At 32.9% G+C, this 11,255-nt stretch overlaps 1 protein-coding gene across 1 annotated transcript; it reads right to left on the bottom strand.

Moving 5' to 3' along the window:
• Window positions 1-897: 897 nt before the first annotated feature.
• On the bottom strand, window positions 898-10,576 carry LOC132751459 (ribulose-phosphate 3-epimerase-like). Its single transcript, XM_060741614.1, has 5 exons — window positions 10,256-10,576; window positions 7,076-7,183; window positions 3,995-4,129; window positions 2,830-2,916; window positions 898-2,183 (listed from the first exon to the last, which is right to left on the bottom strand). Exons 1-5 carry the CDS (start codon window positions 10,493-10,495, stop codon window positions 2,061-2,063), a joined length of 693 nt encoding a protein of 230 aa, XP_060597597.1. The 5' UTR covers window positions 10,496-10,576; the 3' UTR covers window positions 898-2,060.
• Between the last annotated feature and the right edge of the window lie 679 nt (window positions 10,577-11,255).

The raw sequence follows: 11,255 nt of genomic DNA, 5'->3' as shown, positions 1-11,255 counted from the left end.
CACTGTCTCATCATGCTACACATTTGCACCAAGTTACAATCGAGCCCGCCTCACCATCACATTAGATATTATGACAAATTTATTCAGATATCAAAGTTTTTTTTTATCAGATTTTAAGACCACCTGACTATTACAAATACAAACACTTTCTTCTCCTTACCAAATAACAAAGGCGCATGTATTCTAAATCCGCTATTCAGTACAGTCCCTTGATGGTAACTTGTGTCAACACTTAGTATCTATGTGTGTGTTTGGTTTATCTATTAGTTATTGTTAATAAACTGTCATAAGGAGTTTTTTTTTCTAATTATTAACCTATAATTTTTACCTTGTGTATGTCTTATAGTTGTCACTTATTAATAAAAGTGAATTTATCATCGTACTATCTATGTTTTTTATGTTTCTTTAGTAAATGGTAACAAAAGATTAACAACAAAATTGACTGCTTTAATGCCTTTGTTGATTATTTACCACAGTTTCCAATTGAAATTAAGTTAAAAAGTTTGTTTTACTTTAAAAAAATTCTAGTTTGGTTTTGCACATTTCACATTGTCTCATCATGCCTATCATTTGTGTCTAAAGATTTTCACATCTCTTGATGCATGACCGACCAGACAAGGCTTTTGTACACAGGCAGGTACAGACGGACAGGGGTAACACAGTCATATGTCCCTTGCCATTATCATGGCAGGGGATAATGGCAGGGTAATAAAGCTTACAAAAATCATTTTGTCTACTGATCAAGAGCTATTATCATTTGAACCGTTATTTGTTTATCCAAATATTCTCAAAAATTGTACAAATCGGAACCAAATTGAAATGAAAAAAATAACATAACTCCTCTATTTTCAGGGGACAACAAGGTCATAAGTTAACAAAATACATTCATTTCTGTTTATTAATTTATTTTTCTTCTAAACAAACAAGATTTTTTAAAGAAATAAACCTCTATTGAATAAGAATACAAATTCAAAAATAATCAGATCAAAAATAGAAACATGTAGAATCAATATTTGGATCAACTGTTCTTATCATAATATCAAGAATGTTAAATCACAAATCAAGTAGTTCTTTAAAGCATTTTCTAAAGTTCTAGAATGTTCACATAACACTGAATTAATTATGTAAACTGTCATATAATAACCCTGCATTGTTAATTCATAGTACCTTTACATTAATTGTCTCCCTTTACAAATTCATAAAACACATTCCCTTTACAAATACTTTTTGTATGATCTATATAAAAGTAACTTTTATACACTTTTATTGCATAAAGCGTAACTCTGGCAGTACAAATAAGCATGAAAAGAAAAGAAAATGAGCCGCGTCACGACAAAACCAATATAATGGGTTTGCGACCAGCATGGATCCAGACCAGCCTGCGAATCTGTGCAGTCTGATCAGGATCTACGCTGTACGCTTACAAACCCTAAAACAAGTAGAGAAACTGATAGCGAACAGCATGGATTGTGATCAGACTGCAAGGATGCGCAGGCTGGTCTGGATCCATGCTGGTCGCAAACCCATTATGTTGGTTTTGTCATGATGCGGCTCAAATCACTTCACACAGGTCTCATTGATGAAGTAAATGAGCATATTTTTCAACCAATATGATGCCAGGTTTATACAGTAATTGTTGAATTAATAATTGATCATTATATCATTATATGCATAAATATACTCTGGTGCGATATGATTAAACATTTATTACTAAATCATGCTTTTTCAATTAAATAATTATATCCGTAACAGTGCACTTATAGTTAAAGTATTAAACTAGTGTACGCCAATAAATGCACCGCTAGTGTCTGCAAGTAATTCTAGTTATGGCTGGATATACATAAAGATTCAAAATCAAAATCATGAAATTTAACAATAGCATAAAGTGATATATGTAATGGCCATTTGCTTGTGTAATCAATATGAATTAACAACCCTGATTTACATCTTTCTAGCGAGATTACTACACATACGATCTCCAAACATCCTCTTATGCTAACATTAAATGATTAGTTATTAGTTTGTTAGCACTAACAAGTCCTGGTTAGATATTAGTTATGTCATCTCTCTAGCTGCGATTTTTGGATAGCTTCTTCTACAACATTTCTCATATAGTTCATTGTCTCCCTTGGATTATCACTTCCCATGATGGCACTCCCTGATACAATCATATTAGCTCCTGCCTGAAATATATCAAGGATTCAAACTTGACATTTTCATGATGATTCATAATGAAAGCCATAAGTACCTGTGTGAAAGTTTGCATAAATATTAAACAACTTATTTGATCCACTGTTATTTCATAGGTAAATATTCCTAACAGTTTCAAGATAATACACTTTACATCCATAATCCTTCATAATAAAGGGCCATAACTCTTCACCTTTCTTATGAAATCAAATATGAACTTGCTTGTCCCAATTCCCTTGTAAGTGTGAACATTTAACTAGAGTTTTATAAATCTATTACTTGTGATTATCTAGATTTGACTCACTACAGACAGAAAATGTAGTATCAAGATCAAATCGGTATCTCTCTGCTTACAGAAGGGGTTGTTGTAAATCTTAATTAATTTTTCCAGTCTGAGACAATGACATGTACTTCTGATAAAATTTTTCTTCATTCTCTAAATCAAATAGGGTAAATAAAACAGTCAAAATGGAAACATTTAATGTTGGCCAACATGGCAAAATTGAACATATCACAGGCTTCATGGACAGCAGTGGTAAATATAATTTGGTTCTAGCACCAGTATAAGCAAACCTGAATATTTCCACATGAAACTTGTTATTTATTATTTAGAAACATCCACTTATGAGTTATACTTACATCAGCACACTGTTGTATAGTTGATGGTCCTACTCCACCGTCCACCTCTATATCTATATTACTGAAATGCTCTCTCAAAAACTTTATCTGCAACAGATAGTCAATAAAATAAATGTCAAGTAAAACACAGTTTCCTTTTGTTATTACAAGTATATATATCTCTACCACAAAGTACATGCTTCTTCTCATCTTTACAAACTAAATACATAACTTTCTTTCTTTACCAATCAGGAGACACTTGTTTCTTTCTATACAGACTATTGTTTGTTTGTTATATTTTTCGCCTTTTTCCAACAGTATTTCCGTCATATAGGCGGGTAGTTTTCTAACCATCGTTCCTGGAGAGTTACACCAGTACTAGACTAACTTCCTCTGCGCTAAACTACCAAAGCATCTCCCGGGGATCGAACCCACGCCAGACAGGTAACTGAATTAGAAGTCATCGACTCTAACCCCTCGACCACGGAGGCGGTTAAGTAAATACTACTTGCTACCTTTACACAGTAAGTGGGAATTATTGTGGTGGTGTTGGTAGTTTTCACTCCGGATTACGACAGTGTCACCTGATTCACAGTCCAACGCTCTACCTATTTAGTTCAACAAGTGGCTAGTGGGTATTATTTTCTATTTCTACCCAATAATAAGGTACTATCTCTACCAGCTAATTAGAAACAACTTTGATCTTTACCAATTAAGAAGGTGCTATTTTCCAGCTTTATCCACATAAAAGGTGCTATCCCACTGAGAGGTACTACCACTAAATAGTAAAATTTTTCTAACTTTACTCAGTAAGTTGTAACTAACTCTAAATAGAAACTGTTTTTCATCATTAACCACTAAATGTATGAAATATCTTTTTCTTCTGGATTTCAACAAAATTTCTCTACATTTATTTCATTTAAATGTACATGTAATTCCCTTTTCAGGTAAACTTGTATAAAATTGTTCAGTAGAAAGTGCTGACATACTGAAAGATGGTTGGATTAAGGATGATAAAAGTTAAGGCTCTATGTTCATTAAAAACAAGTAAGATCCCAAACAAAGTTATTTTTATGTTACCATACAGAAAGTTATGCGACATTTTATAAGACAGTTTTCCCTTGCCGACTTTACAAAAATTTACATATAAACACAAACTTGAAAAATAATGAATAAATAAAATTACTTTTGGCATCATATCCCCCATGAACTTTTGTCCACCAAATCCAGGCTCTACTGTCATAATCAGTACCATGTCAACCAGTTCAACAAATGGCTCTAAAACATTCACTGGTGTATTTGGTTTGATCCCAATTCCAGCCTAAAATATTGTAATTGTTCAAAATAGACTATTAAGATGTCTCTTATTATAAAATAAATATACAGGGAAAAGAACCGTGGTCTTTATTGAAGTACAATAAAATTATAATGCATGTTAGAACAATAAAAATCAAAATAAATAAGTTTTAATCTTATAACTAGAACTCTGCGGGTCGGATGTGTCGCCTTGTGAACAATATAGTTAAAGAGAAAAGGCGAAGACAAAAATGAAATTTGAAAATCATCAAAGGGCAATAACTCATAAAATAAGAAATGCAGATCAGCAGTTTCTGTGCACTGCACTCATATCAATAAGATCTATCATCCTATTAAGTTTCAAGTCTAAAGCTTTTATAATTTATGAGAAATGGCCTGGACAAAAATAAAGTATGAAAATTAACAAAGGGCAATAACTCAAAAATTAAGAAATGCAGATCAGCAGTTTCTGTGCACTGCACTTCTTATTAATAAGATCTATCATCCTTTTAAGTTTCAAGTCTAAAGCTTTTATAATTTATGAGAAATGGCCTGGACAAAAATAAAGTATGAAAATTAACAAAGGGCAATAACTCAAAAAAATAAGAAATGCAGAGTACAAGTTCTTGGGCACTGCACTTTTTCTTAATGAGATCTTGTTCTTAATGAGATCTATCATCCTATGAAGTTTCATGTCCATAGCTTTTAAACTTTAGGAGAAAAGGCCTGGACAAAAATAAAGTATGAAAATTAACAAAGGGCAATAACTCAAAAAATAAGAAATGCAGAGTACCAGTTCTTGTGCACTGCACTTGTTCTTAATGAGATCTATCATCCTATGAAGTTTCAAGTCCATAGCTTTTATACTTAAGGAGAAATGGCCTTGACAAAAATAAAGTATGAAAATTAACAAAGGGCAATAACTCAAAAAATAAGAAATGCAGAGTACCAGTTCTTGTGCACTGCACTTCTTCTTAATGAGATCTATCATCCTATGAAGTTTCAAGTCCATAGATTTTATACTTTAGGAGAAATGGCCCAGACAAAAATAAAGTACAGTCGACTCTCGTTATCTCGAAGTCTTCGGGACCGTCAAAAAAATATCGAGATAACGAAATGTCGAGATAAACGTATGAGGGTTTGAACATGTAAAAAACTAATTTTTACAGAAGACATGCGCATACCTTATAAGTCAAATAAGTACGATGTTTCATAATCTTGTGTCAATCCTTATAATAAAAAATAACAATTTGTTACATAATTTAACGGATGTTTACCAGCGGAAATACAGCATTTAGGTGCTATGTGATAAACACATAGTGAGGTTTACTCAGTTATACACCACTAAAACAAAAACGTTGTTTTCTAACCTAATTTATTTATTTATTTAGTACTTTAACATTGCATAATAACACATATTACATGAACATATTTCATAGCAATCATTTTGTAAGAGTAATAGCACATTTATAAAAGCACACAATTTATGAATAGTTAGCACGTTTATTAAATTTACCGATTATTCGATAACAAGTTTACAAAATGATATCACTTGCAGTAAAGTTTATTCGAATGATAGCACACAGTATTAAACACATTTTAATCACTTTTCTTAAAGAATGATGTAATGTCCGTTTGTTTTCCGCATCTGACTGCTAGGTGTTTCCTTGAAATGTTTCGCTCGATGTCATCGAATTTGGAAATGATATGGTCGTTGTTGTCTATGGATTCAAGAAATGATCGAATTGTGTCACATGCCTCAGTCTCGCCATTTCATCTGAAGAACAGGACCTTCAACAGATATGTTTTGTGACCTAGCATTTTCAAACCATTTCAACATCGCTTCATCTACTTCTGTATTTTCAACACGCTAATTAGATTAACAATTATTTCAAAACACCTTGACTTGTTACAAACATATCATCATCAATTCTTATGACATGCGCTTTGAGCGATAACCGTCCGCTTTGTGTTTTTCACACCTCTGCGGGAGGGCGCAGACGAACAATTATTTGTCGAGATAAACAAAGGATTATAGTGTGAAAAGAACTATTGGGACTGAAATATCACATCGAGATACTGAAAAAATCGAAATAAAAATATCGAGATAAAGAAATATATTCAATATAGATAAAGAAGGGGAAAAAACGGGACTTTCAGAATTTGATCGAGATAACGAAATATCGAGAAAAGCGATGTCGAGATAACGATAGTTGACTGTATGAAAATAAACAAAGGGCAATAACTCAAAAAATAAGAAGTACAGAGTACTGGTTCTTGTGCACTGCACTTCGGGTCATTATGAGAAGCATGCATACCAAGTTAGAAGTCAATCCGACTTATAATGACTGACTTATGCTCAAGCTTTGACTGACAAGCTTTAGGGGACACCGACAACGACGACGACAACGACGCCCCGACAAAAGTAACCCCTATATGTTGCCTTTTTCAAGGCGACACAAAAATAATAAAACATTTGCGAGGCAGCTAATATCTGAATGAATTGAAATAAAATCAATTCAAATCAATTACATACATGTGAACTCTCCAAATTTTAGCAGGAGACTCCAACTTTCTCATTCTTCCGCAATATTTTCAAAGATTTTTCTAAAAATAAGGGGTATTTTCACAAATTAAAGAAATCTCCCTATTTTTGATGTCAGAATTTCCTTCTTTATTTATTTAAAATTTTAAAATCTCCCTCTTTTTAAAGAGAAATCTCCCACTTGATCATCAAAAACAGTTCAAATGTATGCAATTAAGGGAAGTAATTTATATCTTATTGAATAATAATAAAATCAAGGGAGGTAATTTAGATCTAAATGAAGAACAATTCAAATCAAGGGAAGCAACTCAAATCTGATCAAAGGACCCAATAAGAATCAAAGAACAGTTAAAAGCAAGAGAAGTAAATTACATTGAATAAATACCAAGGTATGAAACTTAGGCATCAATTTAAAATAGTATTTACCTTCATACCAGCCTCTTTAATTTTACGTATACAAGATTTAGGGTCCTCTGTTGCCTCAAAATGAAATGTATACTGATCCGCTCCAGCCGCCTGCATACTTTCTATCCACTGAAATGTAAAACTATGTTATAGCATTTATTTTTCATCCATTTAAGTATTTAAAACTGAGACAAAGAATGGATTTCTAAATGACAATGAAAAACATGCAACTTAAAACCTGAGCATGGTTGAGTAGTTACTGGTTAACTAATAATCTAAGGATTGCTGTCTGAGCATGGTTTCATACCTCATGAGGGGCAAGCCATTTTTTGTTTCCTCAGCAAGAAACTTTACACTAATTGTTGAACACTGGTTGATTCAAGGTTTTTTTCAGTAAGCTTATTACTTAAATAACCTTTTATAAACTAAGCTTAACAAAGTAAGTTATAAATTAATTTGAATAGCAATGTATTTTTTTCACATCTATTTTAGGCACCAAATAGTCAATCAAATTAAGTTACAACTTTTTACTGCCTTAAATATATTAGTCTCTAATTTACTTATGGTAACAGTATAAACTTTTTAAAAATGTTCCACTCTTACAAAAGGCTGATATGAAGATCTATTTAGAGGATCCAATAATTTTTTTTTCAATTGTCATTTGTGTTGACATTGTGTTTGTTATCCATAATTTTAGCAGATTGACGTGGCAATTCGGTATGTAAATATTAGGGCTGGGGTGAGTATCCGAGTACTCGGATAATCACGAATCAAAGTGAAAAATCGAGTTTGAATATTCGTAAGCCCAGAAATCGTGGATCGCAATTTAATTTTTTTATATACATTCACTGTTTCTCACACTCTTAAAATCCAGAAAAATACGATTTGAGTATAAATTATATGAAGTTTACCTAAATACATATGTACCATGATGCTGAGCTAGGAAGTAATTGGTTTCAAAAAACATAACAAAAATACTCATCCAAAGAATAAAAACATAAACCAAGTTTATATTTTTATATGTTTATTGTTTAGTATTGTTTTTTCTTTTAAATAAACATGTTTTTATAACTAATGTGCATGTTTTTATGGGTGTCTTGATAACAAAAGATTTGTGGTTCGATTTGTGAATTGTAAGTGCTGAATCGTGGTTCAGATCGGATCGTCACTTATCCGACGATCCACACCCCTAGTAAATATTTGTGGTGCTCACGGACCTTGGTACAAGAGTTGAGTACATGAGTATATGTTTCATAACCTTGATTGGCTGTAACCCCTGACGGCAAAGGGCCCATTCGATTGGGATTCTGGGTGATTCCTCTAGAAGCAGCTATTGGTGCTGCAGGCAACATTGACTAGGTGAAACTAATCTGTTCATTAGACAGGCATATTAGTGCATCCAGACCTGGTACACAGACATCTAGATAGGTAAGTCATTTACTTATCATTCACGAATTCGAAAACCTAGCTAAACGCCGTTTTCCCGTACTTTCTGTACATAGCTCTGGGGAATTCACCTTATGGAGTGTCATAGCGAACTCGATGTTTTCGGCCTTTTTTTTAAATTAAATTGAAATAAAACAGTTATTTCTTTATAAGAAAATAATTGAATATCACTGTACTGGTCGGGGACCATCAACCGGACACTTTTTGAACATTTTTCCATACAGATTTCATAATTTTCAACCCAGAGACCTAAAAATTTGGCACAGTACAGCTAGGTTCTTCTCCTAACTAACAAAATAGTTTGTTTATTTCTGATTGTATTAACACTTACATTTGACGCTTGTCAAGGAGGGTATAAAAACTACCTAAATTGTCTACACTACGGTACCATGTGTCCGGACAGATATGTACATGTTGTGATTTAATTCAGATAAAAGCTTGGGTGTTTTGATTTTTGATTTTTAACATGATATACAGTATTTCAGCAACAAATGCTGAAGTTTTGAATATTCTATTGTTTACTCTGCAAATATTTATAGCTGGTATATAAGGTCAGGCATTGCTTTCTTGACCCCCAAATTTCAAAGTCAACATTCTTGAAAGAGACATTAAAATATTACCATTTACGGAGGTTGAAAAAAATTTATTCACTTAATTATAAAAGAAACATGCATTTACTGTCGATAAAAATTGACTGACAACCACTGAACCAAATAAATACTAAATCAAGCATTTTCGGGACCGTCGGGGTTTGGTGGTTGTCCGGTTTTAGTGGTCCTCAACCAGTATGAATAATTCCATACAGAAAAATAAAGTAAATACATGTACACAAGTTTACGCAGAAAATAACCTTATTTATTATGGAAGATTCCACTATGTCTTATTAACTTTTATTGATTTTCATCATAAACAATTTATTTTTTACAAAAATTTGCAATAGATAATCAAGGAAAATTGATAATTTTCAATAACATCAATTTTTTCACCTTAAACGGTAAAATAATGATAGAAAAATAGAAATATCATGTAACTGTGTCATGTACTTTATTTGGTATAATTCCCCAGAGCTAAATCCGCCACTAGTCAAAATATATTGACGTGCCATTGAAGCATGATTCTGAGATATTTTCGTTCTGAGGCAGAATCTCGCTCTAGAGGCGAGATATTGCCCAGACACGTAAATAGCACACTATCTCGTCGTGCAGTACAATTAGTTGGACTAAATCCGCAACGTACCGGAAAACGGTGTTTAGCTAGGTTTTCGAAAAGGTCAATATGGTAGGTTCTACATATTTTACAAACTCCTCGCAGCGGTTACTTCCCCTTATCAGTACAGTAACAAAGTAGCAAAGCGTGACGTAACCGCTGTGAGGAGTTTGCATTTTTCTATCTATCTATCTCTATCTCTGGATACTGCCAACCCCTCTTACGAGTGTTACAGGCAGGTATACATTGTATATACATTTAAGAAACAGCTTTAAGATACAAGGGAATCCGGGAAACACTTTCATAAATCATTTTAAGGACAATAAGTGTTGAAATTTGAATCAATAAAAAATCCAGTTTTTGCACCTAATCCTGCTACAAATCCAGTTTTTGCCCACTTAAGGTCACTCATTATTATTGTTATTTTTGGGTACGTTTTGTCTATGGTCCGAATTAAACTGACATTACCAGTCTTACCAACAATGTCAGGTAAGGCATATAAAGGTATATTTTTAAAATCTTGTTTGTTTATTTATTATCAATATCTACCTGTTCTGGTGCAGCAACCATCATATGCATATCAAAAAACACATTAGGTAATTTTGGTCGTAAACATTTTACAACCGGATGCCCAAATGTCAAATTTGGTACAAACTGTCCATCCATCACATCTAAATGCAGGTAATCTGCGCCACTGTCAACCATTCTCACACATTCTGAGGCTAAATTTGACAAGTCAGAATTTAATATTGATGGTCCAATTTTTGCCCGTCCGCAACCATCACCCATTTTGAAGGAAAATGGGGTCTGTGTAAAAGTTAACCAAGCTCCAACGCAGTGATCTCCCCTCCACGATTGAAAAGCCGGGATCCGGGATCGTATTCCACATAATTATAAATACTGTCCTCTTAGTTCACGGTACTTACACTTTTAAGCATGAAAGAAAACAACAAATGAAACTTTTCGCACGAAAATCGTCATAAGCTGTACATATAGGTATTTTCTGCTGTATGACACAAGGAAACAACAATATATTTAGTCAAAATTAGTTTAAAATGAGCAAGACGTAGACCATCTGTCGGCCATTTTAAAAACAGTATGTCATCATTAAAATCGCGGTAATGGTATTTTATCTAAGTTTTTTCATGTTTCAGTAAGAATTTCTACATGTTATTTTGCATAATTTTCGGCCCCAGAATAAGTACTGTGTTTTAAACCGGTATATTAAAATTTCATAGTTATAATAATCACAAATGACAATTTTCATGAAGTGGAACGCCAATTTCCAAGTACCTTCAATGATTTATGATACCTCTTATATATTTTACGTAAAAGATTAAATCTTTACCAAAACCATCAACGATTAGATACTTGTTGCATTTAATGTTAACTTCAATGTTTATAAATATCTCACAATAAATAGCTATATACATACTCGTAATTATTTCCTTGATATTGATAAATCTAACACATTTAATATTATCAGGCCTGATCAGGTAAGGAAAGTTAGTTGTTCATGCACGTGAAAATCGAAACATTCGGTCATGTA

Source organism: Ruditapes philippinarum, unplaced genomic scaffold (genome assembly GCF_026571515.1).
Source record: "Ruditapes philippinarum isolate M1 unplaced genomic scaffold, ASM2657151v2 ctg10228_1_1_1_1, whole genome shotgun sequence".
In the NCBI taxonomy this organism is placed as follows: Eukaryota; Metazoa; Mollusca; class Bivalvia; order Venerida; family Veneridae; genus Ruditapes; species Ruditapes philippinarum.
The sequence above is the reverse complement of the archived record's forward strand: the minus strand, read 5'-3'. Positions and strand labels throughout refer to the sequence as shown.